The sequence below is a fragment of the Streptopelia decaocto genome (assembly GCF_964273445.1).
Source record: "Streptopelia decaocto genome assembly, chromosome: 2".
NCBI classification, from domain to species: domain Eukaryota; kingdom Metazoa; phylum Chordata; class Aves; order Columbiformes; family Columbidae; genus Streptopelia; species Streptopelia decaocto.
The window spans coordinates 6,210,755-6,230,826 of NC_138655.1; the positions used below are offsets into that span (position 1 = coordinate 6,210,755).

Sequence of the window (20,072 nt, forward strand, 5' to 3'; positions counted from 1 at the left end):
AAGCAAGTGACTCCAAGACAAAGCCACCAGCCATCCTAACAAAACATAGTCGTCTTCAGCAAGTTTAGACTACCAGAGCATAACAATAGTAAAAGAGAAGAAAGATACCTGGGAAAATACATAACTCCCTTGTTCAACACTAGTTATGGGACTTTGAAATGATGATAATATATCACTATTAAAAAATGAAAAATGATTCATATGTACAGCTATAGACCAGTTTGCCTAATCTCACTGACAAAAAATAATAATTGACGTCGAAGCCAGTGAACAAAGTATTACAGAATGAGAATTATTAGATATTCCTATTCAAGGATTTTAACTATATGAGAAATAGGTAATCTCTAACAAAACAAAATTCTTTCTGTTGAGAGTTACAGTTTCGTTGTTATGGTAACTACCTAGATATAATACATTTGTTCTTAGGCATCATTATTGTCTATTGAATGACATTTGCATTAAAAAGTAACACTCTACAATGGATTAATAGCTGACTGATCTCATGTAGCAGGTGTCAGTGGAAAGTCATCATTTCTAGTGCAAATGTAAAAGGGATATATACCATTTCTGATGCTATTAAAATTTTCCATGAAGCACATGGACATAAATGCAAAATCTTTGCTGATAAAATTTGGAGTTAAAGCAAAGGATTGACAGGATATTACGTAAAGGACAAGGAAGTAATTTTAAACAATATGTATTTAAAAGCATATATGTCCGGAAGTTGTGCAGACCTTTGATCATTGAATAATAGCATCATTTTGGTTGGAAAAGATCTCCTCTATCATCAAGTCCAAATGACAGAGGAGAACCTACAACACGGTTTCAACTTCTAATGTCAAGGCATAAACAGGTTTGAGTGAAGTATCCTGGCTTTCAAACCAACAGGCATCAGGGAGCACAAGTGACCCTGTGCATCAATCAGTATTGGTTCCTAGTGTGGTAAAAAAAAAATAAATAAAATTGACTACTCTGAATATTATCTGTAGAAGTGGTAGCCTTAAAGTTGCTCCAAAGTAAGTCTGAAATGTCCTGGGTAACACAAACTTGCATGAGCAACCTCTCTCTGGCTTCCCTCGGTGCTGCGGCAAAGGGGTGGATAAATGTGTTCACCTGCTTTGGGTTGCTGCATTGACTGTTGAGGCTTCTGGAAATGGCTTTTACAGTCCCCTTTCTTTCCACTGAGCTGAGAGTGCCTCATCTGCAGCTGATAATCCAGACCATAAATTCATTAGCACAGTAAAACAGGAAAAAAAAATCTGATTACAGTGCTAGGTTTAACCAAACATTATGAATTATTTATTTACTTATTTGTTTTTTTTTTACTGAGAGTCAGGAACCAGGAGGAGAGATATAGAGCCTGCTAGCAATCTCCTGAGAAAAGTATTTTTTATCTCAAGATTTTGTATGAAGCTTCATGCACAATTCAAGGTAGACCTGCTCTAGAAAGTCTTCAGAGAGCCCTGTGAGATTGTGCCTCGTTGGTGAGGGCATTGCCTGGGCTTGGGTCACCCTCAGTTCCTGACTTCTCATCCCTTAGGGAGCAGCTGGCCATTGTTGCTCCTTGAGAAGCACAACAATTAATGATACTGAAGGAATAACATACTAAACATTAGGTGGAAATGATACTAAATACCATATCACAGAATGGCTGGGGTTGGAAGGGAACCCCTGGAGATCACAGAATCACAGAATGTTAGGGATTAGAAGGGACCTCGAAAGATCATCCAATCCAATCCCCCTGCCAGAGCAGGAACATCTAGTCCAACCCACCTGCTAAAGCAGGTTCACCAGGGCAGATAGCATAAGCATGCATCTAGGTGGGTTTTGAATGTCTCCACAGAAGGAGACTCACAACCTCTCTGGGCAGCCTGGTCCAGGGCTCTGGCACCTCAAAGGAAAGAAGTTTCTCTTCATGTTTAGATAGAACCTTCTGTGCTTCAGTTTGTGCCCATTGCCCCTCAACCTATTGTTGGACACCACTCAAAAAGAGTCTGGTCTCATCCTCTTGACACCCACACTTGAGATATTTATAAATATTGGTAAGATAACCTCTCAGCTTCTCTTCTCCAGGCTGAACAGCCCCAGCTCTCTCAGTCTCTCCTCATAAGAAAGATGCTCCAGACCTCTCATCATCTTTGTAGCTGCTGGACTCCCTCCCGTAATTCCTTGTCATTCTTAAACAGGGGAGCCCAGAACTGGATGCAGTTCTCCAGATGTGGACTCACCAGGGCAGAGTAGAGGGGGAGGACAACCTCCCTCAGACTTGCTAGTCACACTTTTCCTAAAGCGCCCCAGGATACCATTGGCCTTCTTTCTCACAAGGTCACACTGCTGGCTCGTGGTCAACCTGTTGTCCACCAGGACCCTCAAGTACTTCTCTGCAGACCTGCTTTCCAGCAGGCCAACCACTAACTTGGATTGGTGCCTGGGGTTGTTCCTCCTCAGATGCAGGACCCTACACTTGCCCTTGTTGAACTTGATCATGTTCTCCTCTGCCGAGTTCTCCTGCCTGTACAGGTCTCACTGGATGTTAACACAGCCTCCTGGTGTTATCAGCCCTTCCTCCCAGTGTGGTATCATCAACAAACTTGTTGAGGGTGAACTTGGTCTCTTCATCCAGGTCACTGATGTGTAGGTTAAACAAGACTGGACCCCATACTGACCCCTGAGGAACCACACTAACTACAGGCCTCCAAACAGACTCTATACTATTGATCACAACCCTCTGAGCTCTGCCATCCAGCCAGTTCTCAATCCATCTCACTGTGTACTCATCCAGCCCACACTTTCTGAGCTTATCGATGAGGATGTTGTGAGAGACAGTGTCAAAAGCCTTGCTGAAGTCAAGGTAGACAACATCCACTGGTCTTCCTCATCTACCCAGCCAGTCATATAATCACAGAAGGCTATCAGGTTGGTCAAACATTATTTCCCCTTGGTGAATCCATGTTGACTACTCCTGATAACCTTTTTTTCCTGCACTTTCCAGGGATGGAGGTGAGGCTGATTGGCCTATCATTTCCTGGGTTGTCCTTCTTGCTCTTTTTGAAGACTTGAGTGTCATTGGCTTTATTCCAGTCCTCAGGCTCCTCTCCTGTTCTCTAGGACCTTTCAAAGAGGATGGAGAGTGGCTGAGCAATAACATCTGCCAGCTCTTTCAGCACACGTGGGTGCATCCCATTGAGTCCCCTGGATTTGTGGATGTCCAGTTTACCTAATTGATCTCTAACCTGATCCTCCTCAACCAAAGGAAAGTCTTGCTTCTTCCAGACTTTCTCTCTTACCTCCAAGGTCTGGGATTCCTCAGTGGGATTCCTCAGGGCTGGTCTTAGCAATAAAGATGAAAGCAAAGAAGATGTCAAGATAAGTATTGCAAATGCAGAGGATATGGGTATTTGCATGTGTTCTTCTTGGCTATCTTCACCTGACTGTTCTTTAAATCAAATAAAGGACATAAATTTGAGGCTGTGCAAGTGGCAAAAAGTCAGGGGCTCATTTTTATATTCTCATTAAATGGATTCCTTGAACTACCTGTCCCCGTTGTTAACAAGTATGCAATTACTTATCAATCTGGGAAAACAAAACATGAATAAATGTTATTTCAGAGATATGGCAGGAAAGAAGTGGATAAGTAGACAGTTCTTTGCAGAAAAGCATTTACCTGTGATTGTGTTGACACTAATTGGGAGCATGAGAAACAGCTGACAAGGCTGGGTATTTTAATGACTTTTTTTGAAACCTGTGTGTAGGGGTGAATATTCTTCAAAGTTTTAGTGATATTTAACGCTGCTTTCTGCTTGAACAGACTCAAGGAGCAGACACAGAAATAGTCATGGTCCTGGAGGAGTGTTAACAGGAGAATCACATGTAATACAGTATGAGACAGGAGAGTGGACTTCACCTTTTGTGTCTGACACTGGTCTGGGATGGGACCTTGGTGTGACTAAAGTCACTTCATTGTTCTATGCTCTGGATTCCCTTTCCTGTCTTAACACTTCTGGTTTGAGGTTTTTCTGAGTAGGAGCTGCCCTTTCTGAAAAGTTTAGGTGACAAATCTATGTCAGCTGGGCCTTCAGAAATTCCAACAAATCTGGGAGTGGAATCGTATTTTCAATTTTCTTAAGTTTTTATGTCTTTTGTGTAGATTTACAGACTAGTGAAATACCCAGAGTGATGTCCTAGCTAAGGGAAAGGCTCAAACCATCTGTTCTGTTTTGTTTCTTGCCTGGCCAGGCAGCAAAAAGTGGTTCAAAACTAGACACAGTGTATTGGGTCCCTTGCCCAGCTTGTGATTAGGGGATAGGGTAGGGGAAGGGTGTTTAAGGCATGCATAGAGAAGTAACCAGAGTTATTGCTGTGAGATCCTGTGCAAATGTTGGACAAAACCCAAGAGACCTGTTTTTATTAGTACTGTAGCATCCAAAATGATGTGTTTACCTGTGATAATTTTATACCGGTTCTTCTGCTTTCCAGACGTTCTGTGTCCAAATGTCCACGTGGAAGGAGATCGATTCAAACACACAAATGGAGGGACTGATGAGATTCCAGGTAAAAAGACATTTCTGTTGTATATCTGGGAACTGAAATAGTATAACTGTACTTTTCTAGTATGATGTTCTGGTTCACTACACCTAGTTGGCATTTTCTTAATCCAACACATATTCAGTGGTAAGAAAGTACATTAGAAACTGCAGGGCTCAAAAAAAGTTATCTGTTGACAGTTGATAGCAAATTAATCATGAGCTTTCTTTTGATATGACAGCAAATTAAAAAGCCAATAGAGCTTAGTGTGGTAGATAGAGGAATGCAATAAGGCTTGGAAATGACTTTTTTTTTTTTTTTAACCACTCCACATTCGGTCAGTTTTGATTTCCTTTTATTTAATCTGTGATTGCTGTGGGACCTCCAAGGACAATGGTAATTACCATTGAATAAGTGCTTATATATGTGTATATTTGAAAAAAAAAAAAAAAAGAAAAGAAAAAAGAAAATGTAAGAAGTACCAAGAAGAACCATCTTTTCTGAAACGCTGGTGAAAAATCAAGAGGAAACTCAGTCTGATAATACTTCTGCTTTTCTGTGAGTTCTAATGTATCTTTGCCGCCAGCTGAAGGACTTAATCTGTCAGATATGTGAGTGGGCTACACCTCTTTTCTAGCCCCCCGAGATTGTTTGAGATGTTGGCAGAGAAAACCTGCCCATCAAGGATGTACTGGGAATATCTGTGACTGACCCAAGAACACAAGTCACTGCAGTGGGAGGCTGGAGGCTCTTCTGCACCTCAATTATGAGTAGAAACGGTCAAGGTTTGACAGCTCTGCTACTTGCTCAGAGTTTTGGTGTTTTTTTTTTCCATTGGGGGATTTTCACTGCCTGCACAAAATATCAGTTCCAACTGCACAGCTTATTTTGGCTGCCGTCTGATTACAACTAAGCTTGTAATAATGCTGGGTGGCAACATATTTTCTGGTCATTAGACCCAAACTTGTAATCACCAAACACCCATTTTCATCAACCTGTTCTGACAGTCCTCCCATCACTGGGCTGTATTCAGCAAATAGCCCTACTGATTCTGAATGAAACTATTTGCAGGGGAACCTACGGCTCAAAATCAATAGGAAGATTGTGTCCCTCCTTAGATGACAACCTGTGATCCTTTCTAGAAGATGTTGCAAATGGCTGTCTATGTCTCATCTGTGTTTATCTGAGTAGAATTTTAAGTCCTGTGTTAATTAATTGTCTCTATTATTTTATCTGACTTCAAAATATATATTCTGTTGAGCAGTGTAAAGCACAAACATCACACTTCAGGCCTGGTGCAAAAGTTTTGAGAAGAGTGAGGTGTAGATATATGCAAATACATATTTATATATGTATATACTTTAGCACTCATCTTAAGTTTTTGACTTATTTTTCCTTTTAACTTCAAATCCCACTTCCCTCCTAGACAGAAAATCAATATTCAGCATTTTAACTTCAAAAATGTCTTTGCAGTCTTAGATCTGTAGAATATTCCAGGTTGGAAGGGACCTATGGAAAACAACTGGTCTAACTGTGTACTTAAAGCAAGGCCTACTTCAAAGGCAGGTCCACTTTGAAATTAAAATAGGTTGTTCTGGGCCTTGTACAGTTGAGTTTTGAGTACCTTCAAAGATGTGCTTTCCACAAGTCCTCTGAGTACCTGTTCCAGTTTGGTCACTATCACACTGATTGTTTTTTTCTTCCCAGTACCTAATCGGAATTTCCTTTATTGCAACAAATCTTTACCCTGGTTAAACGGATAGCATATGTCTGACCCAGGGAACCTCTGTTCACTGTAAGGTCTAAACATTCACCATTCCATGCAGAGACTAAATAACAATATTTTCTATTATTTAGAATCATAGAATCATTTTCGTTGGAAGATATCCTCAGGATCATCAAGTCCAACCATTAACCTAAGTCTAGCACTAAACCATGTCCCTAAGGACATCATCTATACACCTATTAAACCCCTCCAGGGATGGTGACTCCACCACTGCCCTGGGCAGCCTGTTTCAGTGCCTGACAACCCTTTCTGTGAAGAAGTTTTTCCTAATATCCAATCTGAACCTCCCCTGGCACAACTTGAGACCATTTCCTCTTGTCCTATCACTTGCTACTTGGGAGAAGAGACCAACCCCCTCCATGCTACAACCTCCTTTCAGCAATAAGGTCTCCCCTCAGCCTCCTTTTCTCCAGGCTAAACAGCCCCAGTTCCCTCAACTGCTCCTCATCAGACTTGTGCTCCAGGTCTCTCACCAGCTTCGTCACCCTCAACTTCACTCTCTCTAGTATTTCAATGTCCTTATGATGAGGGGCCCCAAAATGAACACAGGATTCAAGGTGAGGCCTCACTGGTGCTGAGTACAGTGGCACAATCACTTTTCTAGTCCTGTTGGCCAGACTATTTCTGATACAAGCCAGGATGCTGTTGGCCTTTTTGGCCACCTGGGCACACTGCTGGCTCATGTTCAGCCACTGTCAGTCAACAGTCCCAGATCCCTCTCTGCCATGCAGCTTTCCAGACACACTTCCCCGAGCCTGCAGTGCTGCCTCGGGTTGTTGTGACCCAAGTGCTGGACCTGGCACTTGGCCTTGTTGAACCTCAGACAACTGGCCTCAGCCCAATGATCCAGCTGGTCCAGATCCCCCTGTAGAGCTTTTCTACCCTCCAGCAGATCAACATGCCCACCCAGCTTGGTGTCATCTGCAAACTTACTAAGGGTGCACTCAATCCCCTCATCCAGATCATTGATATAGAGATTAAACGGAACTGGCCTCAATACTGAGCCCTGGGGAACACCACTCATGACTGGCCACCAACTGGATTTGGCTCTGTTTGGCTCTTTGAGCCCGGCCCTCCAGCCAGTTCTTTATCCATCACAGAGAACAACCATCCAGGCCATGAGCTGCAGCTTCTTCAGGAGAATGCTGTGGGAAATGTTGTCGAAGGCCTTACTGAAGTCAAAATACACAACATCCACCGCCTTTCCCTCTTCTACTAGGTGGGTCACCTTGTTGTAGAAGGAGATCAGGTTGGTCAAACAGGACTTGCTTTTCATAAACCCATGTTGACTGGGCCAGATCACTTAGTTTTCTTGTATATGTCATGTGATGTCACTCAGGATGATCTGCTCCATGACATTCCCTGACACAGGGGTTAGACTGACAGGTCTGTAGTTCCCCAGATCCTCGTTCCATCTCTTCTTGTAGATGGGCTTCGTATTTAGCACCTTTGATTGAAGTGGTGTGCCTTGTCCTTCTTCACCAATATAAGAGGATTTATAGAAGGCCCCTGACTAGTCTTACATGGTGTGACAATGATTTCTTTCTTTTCCTGTTCTTGTTGATTAGGAAAATATTTGTCTCTTCTCTGGTAAAAGTTGAATGGAAATTCTGGGTTTGCTCAAGAACATTATGCTGCTGGAGATGGGTCATTATAGGACTAAAATGCTGTTATACTCCTTAGGTACTCCTTACATACCCTATAGCACTTTTTGAAGACTATGGGACCCTGAATACAAATCCAACAGAAAAATCATTGCCCTCTTCCAGTTAAAGTAACTGGAAAATTTCTGTTGGCTTAGTATGCTGTGTTTCCTCATCCAAAAGCATGTGTTTTGCTGTTAGTTGTTGCTGAAAGGCTTTTCCATTCTGTCCTGAAGAGGACTGCATTTCAGTTTTGAGAAGCCGCCTGCCTCCTGCTCCCTCACACTTGTCAGAGCCGTTCAGCTCTGGAATTTTTGCGGATTTACCAGTGACAGCACTGGGGGGGGCTGTTCCTCTGCTACCCAGGTCCTTATACGTTCAACGATTTTAAGCTAACACCTGTATTTTGTGCTCCACTGGAAGCCTAATGACAACCAAAAGTGATCCTTGCCCAGCAGGCTCCTAACACAGAACTTCATGGGTACATCTTGTACAAGCTTGTTTCTAGACAGATGCAAAGTGCAGCCCTGTAAAGTCCAATTTGCAGTAAATTTCATTTTGGGGACAGGGACTACAGTATTAAAAGGCTTCTCAGATTAAACACCTCTTCCCTTTCTCAGACAGGGACACAACATCAGAACTGAAAGTAAGAGGGACAAAAGTCTTTCTGGGGATTCTTTTTCTTATATTTTTATTCTGTGAAATACACCAGCGGATGTCACAGGCAATTCCTTTACACAGAACATAACCAATGCCAGCCCTTTCTTGTATATGCTACCTGCATACGAGTTACAGCATGACCTGCTACCTTTAAGCCTGTGTCTGGAGTTAAGTGAATATGACTTGGGTTACTCTAGTAGAGGTAAGAAAAAAAGCTAAATATTTTTTGTTGTTGTTCTTTTGCCTTTTGTTTGTTTGCTTCTTTTTTTCTTTAGACAAAGAGAACTAAGCAAATCTCATGTATCTGGACTTCAGCAAGCATTTGTTGGGTACTGTATTGAAAATCATTGCCGCAGTGAAAAAGTATATTGATTAATGAAAGTTGTAATATGAGCTAGACACTCGTTAGCAGGAAGATAATGATGATGTTTCTAGGAGGGAGAATAACAAACCAGAGGGCAGACAGTGATGGAAGTCCTCAGCTTTAGGTCTAATCCAGATTTAGGTCTGATCTTCTCTGTGAGTTACCACTAGATAGATTGGGATTGGAATATCCTTGAAGGAGGAACTGGTTGGCCTCAAGAAACTGGTAATTTTTCCGACTGACTTGAGACTATTAGTTTAAAAGGCCTGTTATGATACTTATGGATCAATAACAGTACTTTGTGTACACGGTGCTGTACAGCTGGGGAAAAGGCAAAGGACAATTTTGGACAGGGTAAAATAGGTCTCGTAGAGATAGGGAAGAATTCATGAGAGTGGACATGGCTTTGGTTACAGCTTATCTGGAAAAGTATGCTTAGACCTCCTTAGCTCAGGTAAGATGGATTCAGGCTTGAGGAGCTACTATTGCATTCAGGAGCCAGAGACAATATTTTCAAACAGGAGATTTAAAAACTGTGTTTGGTTAATCTTGCAGTGTGTAGGTGGAAAGGGGGCATACTATTTATTTCTGCAAATAGAGGAGGGAAATAGCAGAACGGAGATAGGGGAATCACTCAAGCTAAAGGACAAAGAGTACAATAACAAATGGGTATCAACTGTTTAAGAGATACATTCAAGACATCAGAAGAAGGTTTCAAATTGGCAGAGATATCAAGCACTGGAACAAGTGGTGAACTAGTAGTAATGGAGACAAATTAACAGCGATGGATAATCATGAGTGCTCTCATAGCAGAGGATTGTACTCTGTAAGCCTCTGGTTTTATAGCATTTTAATAAAAAATCACTAGCTGTAGCATTCAGTAAGGGCTACCACAGTGAAACAGGATCACATGAGTTAAGAATATATAGGCAGCTTTACTACTGATGCAAATTCTGGCAGTAAAGTGAAGCAGCATCTGCTTAATGGTTCATAACATGTAAATTGAGAATATAAATGTTGCTGCATGCATTATAAATCACACACAGAATTTTGAAAGAAAGCAAGAAATCTGGTTAGAGTACCAGGATAAACACTGTTTCTCTTCTAGAAAGTTTGATATCTTGAAGCAATGCTTAATGACTGTTTAAACAAAGTTCTTAAGCATCCTTGTGGGTACCATCTTTGTAGGTTTTTTGTAGTTTTTTTTTGTTTGCTTGTTTTTTATCAAGTAGAGAAATGAAGACAAAGGAGGGTTTAACTCATCTGCCCTGAAGCATTCAAAATAAAACCTCAGTTGTAATACTTAATACCTCTTATATTGCTGAACTGTCATTTTGGTTTCATCAGCATTTAACAAAGGATCATGGCTTGCTATTAATCATGACCAGGCAGGAAAACACAATGATAACATTTTGTACCCTGAAGGTGTGCTCTTTGTGTATTTTTATGAATCATTATGTTGCACCAAAACAATACACGAAACTTATTGAAAATGAATTATACTTTTCAAGGTTTTAAAACTTCACATTTGAATGGTTCGTATTTTAATCTAGACCTGCAGGACATGGGATTTGTTTGCAGAAATCTGGATGATCCCTAGAATTAAAAATGGGCTGAGCTTTAATCCTCAACATTATCTGCCAGAAGAGTTAACACTCTGCAACAGATATCGACTGCTGTTTTCAGGGGCAATCTGCCACAGAAGTAAAGAATGGCCTGAAAAGATTTCCATAAAGTGCTAAGAGAAATTAACCCTAGGGAGTGATACTTCCAACTACTACATCACATTATACATCCCACACTGAATGGTGCTAATGGGGCAAGGAGGGAACATAAAAGCCCTGACTTTTAACTCCTAATTAGTCGTAAAGGCTGTGTGTACCAAGAACAGGTGAAATTTCCTTATGGGTTGTACCACAGGTTGAACTCAGCCTTGAGAAAACAACTTTCTTCTCCATCTTGGAAACCTCCATGTGCAAATGAGCAAAATTCCAGCATATTTATGACCTCCGTGTTTTTCTGTAGCTCTATAAAGGAAGTCTGAACATTTTACAGTAGAGGCACTGGTTGTAAAACCAGCACCCTACAATTATAGACTACAGCGGCTGGGTTTAACTGTCAGCATGTCGCCAGAGTCCTGTGGTTTGCAGCACAGGGTTCGCATTCCGGAGATGCCGGTGACTCACCAGCTAATTATAATATCCCTGGGACTATTTATATTTGCCCACTAAAACACGTGGTAGCAGGAGGAAATTGGAGTGTCCAGGCTGTTGAACCTGCAGAATGAGCACATTAGACCGATGTCCTCCGGGGGACAAAAGTGTTTTTGTGGTGCCTGTGTGACGGGCATTTTGCCCTCCCTTTGCACTTTGTACCTCTCATAGTCTCCTTGGGAAGCCCCTGAGAGGCAAGTGGGAAGTCTATGAATAGCTGCAGAGATTTGAAACGGATCACTGTCTTTGGAGAGTAGGTGCATGGACACGGTGGTCACTAGCAAAGGCTGCACACATGCAGTAAAGGTGAAGCTGGTTATTTGTGCAGACACCAAACACTCTCCATCCTCAGTGTTATACCTGTGTAGGCAGGACTGGATGCACCTGTGACATGGATGGACATGAGACAGAAGAATGAAGGTTTGCTGTGCCACAGCACTGTCACTTTGCTTTCACATTTTTCAGTGACAAAGACAATGGGGATAGGACCTTCTGGCCATTGTGCACATATGATGGGAAGAATGAGCATATACCATTTTAATAAAGTCCTCCTGACACTTGCAGTTAAATCAGTCTGTCTGATGTGAATGGTCTCTGATGACAAATGTGGCCAGGTTTTGGCGTACCTGTGGGTGTAATCTGATGATCATCAGGCATAAAGCAATCACCACAGTCTCTTAGAGAGCAATCCTTACCTGCTTTTATATTAGGCCTGTACTTAAAATTAATGGGATTATTTTTATTTTCATGAATAACATCTTGGTAGGGTTTTCCTATAGCCCAAATGACATTACAAGGAGAACCTAGCAGGTTATATCTTAGCAAGCTTTTCTTACTCTAAACAGCTTTTCTTACTCTAAAAATAATATTAATTGTATGAGCAAGCAGTAAGAATTGTTGCTAGTTATGTTGAACTCCTCAGTCCTGCCACTCGGCTTTCATAAACACTTATCCATTGTCATTTTTCTCAGCTATATGCATAGAGTCCTCCTGGGTGCTACCAACAAAACCTTTATTCAGAGAAATGCAGAGTCCTTCCCTCCCCACTGCTATCCCAAGTGATGAGTTTGCAGTTATGCCATTTTATGGCTTTCCAGAGGAACACAGAACACCTTAAGGGCTTGAGGAACTCAAAAGAGAACTTCAAAATAGAGGAACTAATTAAAATCAGAACCTAATACAAATAGTCCTGGTAAGTTCAGCTGGTGCAAACCTATCTGGCATACAAGGACATCAAAGGCATAATGAACGTCTGTTTAATCTTGTAAATCACTGGAGCAGGAAAGGAACTGAAAGAGGGCCTGTGGCACTAAGCCAAATGTCCATCACTGAGAAAAAGGAGAATGACTTCAACACAGAAAAGCCTTCAGTAATGAGGCAAAGAGTTCAGTCTCAAACCCAGCTTTCAGTGTTGTTCAATATGCCACTAGCAACTGTCCAAAAACAGAGGCAAATGGACAAGAGAGAATGAGTCAACTGATGTAGATAAACAGAACAATGCATCAAATAAAGCGGTGTGTGATTAACATGAGCCCAGGTGTTGAAAGGTGCTGCCTCAGAGGCTACCGCTGTAGACATGTATTTATTTCCTGTTTTTACAGCAGGCTGAGGGTTAGATGGTTAGATTACAAGAGCCCTTTCCACCAGGTGAGGTGACTATAGCTGTGTATTCAATTATTTGTTTGTGGTTTTGACCTGTCTCTCTCTCTGCCTCATGCTGTCTCTTTGGACTAATTTTCTTACTGGTTTTATATCCCTTTTATCTTTCCTGAAGGGTACCAAGTGCTATATAGTGCACTAATCCCTATATAGGGTTTATTATTATTATAAAACTCAGACCATCTAAAGCAGGGGTGTCAAACTTATTTTCATATAACTACTCCTACATTTATACAGTCCTAAAATTACATTCTACCCTTTTAGGCAATCATCAGGCTTATGTGGCTCCTGGTGAAAATGAGTACCACTTAGAAGGTAGTAGGCTTACACCTTCTTAATGCTGGTGTAAGAGCTATTCCTTGTGCTTCAACAGAGCCTCATTACTAGCATAAGCTCCTAGCTGCTCTCCTCACTGAAGTCTGGTGGATCTGGTTAGAATAAAGTCAGACCAGCATGAAGTGCTCCTTAAGTCGCAACCATAACATCTATGACAAGAAAAGGCAATGGGTTAGGAGCAGGAACATCTTTAAAGCACTCTTGAGGCCCTTTAATCTATAAGCTTAAGAAAGTTTCATAGTTCCAAAACTCACTTGCAAGCTTCTTGTAAAATATAGCAAATTAATTTTTTTAATGACTTGTACGGCCCCTTTAGTCACTACAGTACTGCATGCAGGGCTGGACAGCAGTCAGTAAATCTCTGTGGTTTGTTCCTTCAGAGGTGCAGTCCTTAATGCTTTGGGAATAAGTCAGATAACCGTTACTGGCTGATGATGCTGAATCAAACTGTTGAGCTGAGAGTGTTGGATGTGGAATGAATTATCCATGTAAAAATAAGCTGCTTCTTTTTTCTGTCTTTGCTGGAGAGGTGAACTAAAGGGGACTAAAACAGTGCAAGAAGACAGAATCCTTACCCATTTTAAGTTTTTGGAAATCACTTCTTGCAATAACCACAGACAGCTAAAAAAAAATGTCCAGCAAAAGACTTCCTTTCAAACCCTTTTTTATGATCATTCACAATGAGACAGTTCTGAACATTATCCGAGCTGCAGGACTCTGACCTTACCATGAGCAAACAAGTGACACCTGTGTGCCCTACAAGGATGTTGGGTCAATGTGAAGATCCAGTGTCTCGTGGCTTTAACTTTGACCCAAGTGTCAAAGTGAGAGATAGGTCACCAACACAAGCAGCTGGTCATTAAGGAAGAGGAAAAGGGCTTCTTTTTCCTCCTGCTAGCAGGCCAGAAAGTTTAGGACACTGAAGGATGGTAGCATCACTGTGCACCTCACCCCACCCTAAATGCTGCTTCTTGTTGCCAAGAGCAACCTATGGTTGGAGCAGTGTTATACTGATATGTATGTAAGTAATTTTAATGTGGTGGAAGAGCATTGGAGAGGGAGACTTTAGTGAGCACTTAAAAATATCCGTAATTATTCTGGTGCTCTGTCAACTCTTACCAGATTTCCTTTCCTGTAGAGGAAGGAATGCCAGGAACAGCAAAAATGCTGTAGCAGATGATGTCTGCTTTAATAATAACAACAACACATGGTGAATAAAGGACTAGGTCTCCCTTTCAGGATTTGGACATTGCTATCCCAGCTCTAGACTGAGACACATCTTGGCTGCTCAGAAACAGCTGTTTTCAGCCTAAAGCATTGTGGAAGTTAAGGATGCTAAAGGTTTAGACACGGCAGAAGAAAAATCATACCCCCATTTACACTCTGACTTCAGGTAGTTAATTGCTGGTTAAACGCACTATTTAAGTTTAGAATATATGATAATTTTTTTTTCTGATATTTTAAAAGTATATATTAGCACAGAAAGTAACTAAGACAGGTATTAATAACAAAAAGAGGCTTCTTATAGTGTTAATAGCCTTGCATATAATATAGGAGGAACTGAAAGGAATATTCAGGATGTAGTGAACATTCAGGCTTTTCCTTGTGACCACAGGCAACACATGAAAGCTTAACTTTCAAGACTGCAGAAACATTAGGCAAGAAAATTGATAAGATCTTGTATTTGCTGAAAGACTCCCAAGTGATACTATCCTTCCTAGGAATTTATACACTCCTCTAGTCTACCATAAAGTTTATTGCTATTGACCTCCCTCTAGTAAAAGTAACAGATGCTGTTTTATCACAGGCAATACAGATTGCTATTTTCAGAAGTGCCAGAGAACCAGTAGCTGATGACAACCTCCCTGACCTTGGCTATTGGTGATAGTCTATCAATATGTTGACAAGGCTGATAATTCAGCTGAGAGTTTAAGAAAGAACAGGGTATGGAGAATTTCCTGCAAAAGCTGCTTTGTTTTATATTAGTGCTTGTGTTTGGAAGTCATCCATAATAAATATATCCTGGACACATCACTTGAGGCACTTGATGTCCAGTGCCTTTTGTGATTCCTTTCTGACCTGCTTTCCATTTGCCCCTCCAGGCCATTGTCTCACCAGAAAATTTTGCAATTAAAAGTAGCCCAGTGGTGCCCCTTATGAGTGTTATCTTGGGCTCCTGGGGCATGCAAAGCAAGAGGGTTTTCTCAGGTTTCTTCAGTCTAAGGAAGTTAATGGCTCTGTCCTACTTTGAGAAGACTTGACAAATCTGTGCACTCCTGTGTTTTCTGGCTATTAAAACTTACTCTGTTTTTCTGGATTTGGATGCTGTTTTAATATATAATGGTGTCATTGGTTTGTTTGGTTTTGTTTTGTTTTTCCCCTGATCATAGGACACAGAATCACAGAATGGCTGGGGCTGGAAGGGACCCCTGGAGATCATCTAATCCAACACACCTGCTAAATCAGGTTCACCAGAGCAGATCACACAGGAATGTGTCCAGGCAGGTTTGAATGTCTCCAGAGAAGGAGACTCCACAACCTCTCTGTGCAGCCTGGTCCAGGGCTCTGGCAACCTCAAAGTAAAGAATGGAACCTCCTGTGCTTCAGTCTGTGCCCATTGCCCCTCATCCTGTTGCTGGGCACCACTGAAGGAGTCTGGTCTATCCTCTTGACACCCTTGAGATATTTATAAACATTTATGAGATCTCCTTTCAGCTCCTCCAAGCTGAATAGCCCCAGCCCTCTCAGTCTCTCCTCATAAGAAAGATGCTCCAGACCCCTCATCATCTTCACAGCTGCTGGACTCCCTCCAGTAATCCCTTATCCTTCTTAAACTGGGGAGCCCAGAACTGGACGCAGTATTCCAGACAGACAGGAAAATCTCAACATGCACACTAGCTGCCACCTTGCTGTTCATATCAGATCCTTAATAGAGCCAGGCAGAAATCCAGCCCATACTCAGGGCAACCAACCATGGCCCCGTTAGTCTGGCCTTGAAAAAATTATCTTGAAACAGATGTCATGGAAGCGCTGGACAAGTACAAAGCTGTTTGATCATCCTTTGGTCATGCTTTAGGGTGTGGTTTGGTGCAGAACGGACATCTTTCCTGTAAAAGAGAATCTGGTTGCATTGTCCAGTCCTAAGTTTTGCCTGTAACTGGCAGATCTGGGTGTGTTTTCTGATTCTGGAAAAACGGGCTGCTTCCTGTAAGGCAGTTATTATTTGCAAGTAAACAGACATTCGGCTGATTTGATCAGCAGAGCAGTGCATAAGAAATTGCTTTTCAAGCCAAGTATGCTGTTAGGAATCTAAGTTTCTCTTTCAGGTCACTATTTTAATTTTAATGGACTAGAGTGTGCTGTTTTTCAGCAGATGTAATCATGTTAGAGGGTTTCAGTGGCCCCATATTGTTTTAGTAGCTATAATGAAGTAGGAGGCTTATGATCAAAGAGCATTATTCATCTTATTAATCACCACATTTATGGCATTACTGATTAAATAGTTTATAAGCTGACTGGGAAACCACACCTGCCCTTGTACACAAAAACCTCTTTTTAAATCAAAGCAACTGAGAAACAGGAAAGTCCCACCCTTTCATCCTGTCCTCAAGCATGGTGCAGCACATGGGTAACAGTAGTTTTGTCCTTGCTCATTCAGGCAGGTATATTCCATCCGATTTCACTGTGGAGAGGAATGGGAAACTACGTGTAGGATCTCATTTTCACTATGGCACTGACAGAGTGTTCCCTCCTTGGTGTTGGAAAAACAATGTAGAGCTCACATTTCTACTGTCACTCCAGCCCAGAAATGCTGTACAACAGACTAAATGCTTGCAGAAAGATCTAAGTGAGATGTTTCCACTGCAGGTAGCAGCCAGACAGGGCCAGGTGAAAAATCTTGTTCAAGCTGGAGAAATGATTGCAGCATCGCCTGTTTTTTTAAATTAACATTGTCATTCAAGACTAAATTAAAAGCATCATGCTGTCTCACTTACAATCTCACTTCCAGTCCTAAGGTCAACAAGGGAACATACTCAATCCAAAGTGCTTTCAAGCGCAGGAAGTAAAAATAATAATAATAACAACAAATATATATATTTTCTTGTCCTTCAGCTGAAATAATCTTAGAGGTTACTTCAAAACACAGGTTCATTTGGAAGTTTCCCTAGGTGTCTTCTTTCCAGTCCCTAGGAATCTGTCTTAACTGATTTCTCATCTCAAATGACTATATTTTGGGTTTGCTTGTTTCTTCTCCTGCTTAGAAATATAATGTTATCTGTTTAAGGAGACTTACAATAAATGGTCAGGAGAGCAAACTGAAGATAGGGGTGACCTTATTAATGTTTACAAATATGTAAAGCGTGCGTGTCACGAGGATGGACGCTCTTCTCGGTGACATCCAATGGTAGGACAAGGGGTAATGGGTTCAAATGGGAACACAAGAGGTTCCACTTAAATTTGAGAAGAAACTTCTTCTCAGTAAGGGTAATAGAACACTGGACCAGGCTGCCCAGGGAGGTTGTGGAGTCTCCTACTCTGGAGACATTCAAACCCACCTGGACACCTTCCTGTGTAACCTCATCTGGGTGTTCCTACTCTGGCAGGGGGATTGGACTGGATGAGCTTTTGAGGTCCCTTCCAATCCCTGACATTCCTGGATTCTGTGATTCTGTGATATTCCTGGTCTGAATTTAAAAAATTGCAACCTTTATTCATTCATGGATGTAAATGAGATGGTGTAAATATAAATTATGTGTCATTAGTTATTTTTTTTTCCTCTACTTCTGCCTCAGTTGGTGCACAAAATGAATAACATTCCCTATCAATATGGAATGGAATATGGAATATATCTCACCTAACTTCAGCAGTCTGAAAATGTCTGTCTGCATGTGCTCCCTTTCTGCTGAGCAGAAGGAGTTAGACACTGTGAAATAGTGATTTGGCCTGCCTGCAGACAGGCCTGAGACAGATGCGATGAGTCGCCTTCCTAGAGACCCCCATATTTCTCCACTGACCCACAAGGGAACCAAAACAACCTGTGTACATCAGATGTCTCCTTTTCAGACAGCTAAAATTAGGAGAGATGTGTCTAATCCTCAGCACAGTTCTTTCTTTCTTAGTGTATGGCCTGATGCCACATCTTCTGTGAGGCTATTGAAAACTTTCAGCAACTGAAGTGTCCGTTACCTCATGGGCTTTGATTGGCAAAAGAGTATCTAACAGTGGGGGTTATCTCCCCAGCTTGAGACCTTTACTAGGTGTGTTTAGCATGCAACTTGAGCATCCAAAGCTCTTTTTATGTCAACGGAGGAAAACATGCACTTTTGACATCTGTTTTAGTATGAGATTAATCTTTTCCTAGAAGCACCTGTATTTGACTCTCTCTGTCTAACTGAATGAGAGTTTCTGTTATTACCCTCTCTCGAGCTGACATTTAGCCAGATGAACCCTCTGCGAAGTGCTCTGTAAACATGAATTAGTTTGCTTCATAGCTCCCTCTAAGGAAAGTGGAGGCAATATCTCAGTTTGACACAGAACAAATTAATGGTGTGATTAAAACAAAACCATTTGCTGGTTTTGAGTGTGGACTCTGACACATCCAGGTCTTAACTTTCCCGTGGAGCTACATGACATTTTCAAATTCAAAGAACAACTCTCATTCATTCTTTAATTAAAAATATATAAAGAAATTTGCAATTTTGTGATCCATAGCCTGAATAAGAAAAATCCTATTATAATTTACCTGTGTGCTTCATTCGATCCTGAATGCAAATGAGACAGTCAAAGTTATGAGCATGACTTATATTCATTACTGCAAGTTCTGTTTGCAAAATAGTTTTAATAACCTTGCATATGTTTCATGGTGTTATTTAGGCTAAATAAGCTGTATATTGTTAGCAAACTTCAGAAAAAAAAAAAAAAAAGAGATTGATTAAATCTGACTCCTAACCTGTTCCATTGGAAAAGCATGCTAGTTGCACACCTTCAGAGTTCCTCATGATGTGAACGTTAGCTTGAGGTGTCAGAGAAAGATGAGAGTGAGTTTGGACCTGAGCTAATGATTGGAAAACTTAGGAAGGAGTTCTTGTCACTGTATCTTGCACTGGTGTATTTTGAGCAATGGAGTTTTGTGAGCTCCATGAGATGAGCAATACTCCACCACTTGAGAACTCCGGTGACTTGACATTACAATGTCACTTGGGCAGCATTTCAGCCTTTACCGTTCACAGCTCTGCCTCTGTGAATTGTTAACAATTTCCCTTGCCAGTCAACATGCTCTCTTCTTACAAGAAGCACTAAACAGCCTCCCTCACATTTCTGTGTTTGGCGTGGATGAAGGATATGTACTGCATGGTGAAATGAGCTGTGGGAGGGTTTAGACAGACGGGCCATACTGTTTTTTATGTGATAGCCAGAAGGGAGCTCTCATGTTCTGGTAGGGTCTATTTGCTACGATTTATAGTTGCAATCATGGCTGATTACAGTATGTCAGAAGGCTGTATCACTAGAGGTGTTGCAGAGGTGATTATAAGGTTGAGCCATGAGGCCCTGGAGCATCTTAACTGCCTTATTTGCCCTTCTGAATGTCCAATAATGGCTGGAAATAGAGTGGACAGGAGGGAAAAGCTGTTGACAGCCAGGAAAGTTACTGTAATAGAAAAGGCCTCAGCTTGGAACCAAGCAACCATTTCTGTCTTTGCAAACAATTAAGATTATATTTCCTCAGAAAAAGCTATTTCTTTTGGAAAAACTGCATGATGGAAGCTTGATGTTTTATTTGTTCTCCGCTGTCACATCTTGATTTTCCTCAGGACCAGCCCACACAGGATTTTTTGCACGTATTTATTCCTTTAATTTTAAAGAATAATATAATTGGTGGGTGCCTT

At 41.4% G+C, this 20,072-nt stretch overlaps 1 protein-coding gene across 4 annotated transcripts in view; it reads left to right on the forward strand.

Annotated features, from left to right (window-relative positions):
• The window catches only part of COL22A1 (collagen type XXII alpha 1 chain), a 233,084-nt gene that overhangs the window by 63,871 nt on the left and 149,141 nt on the right, over positions 1-20,072 (forward strand). For all 4 annotated transcript variants that reach the window (XM_082043903.1, XM_082043901.1, XM_082043904.1 and 1 more), the window contains one exon: positions 4,477-4,551. In XM_082043903.1, coding sequence (XP_081900029.1) covers positions 4,477-4,551 — 75 coding nt within the window. The remainder of the gene's footprint in view (positions 1-4,476; positions 4,552-20,072) is intronic.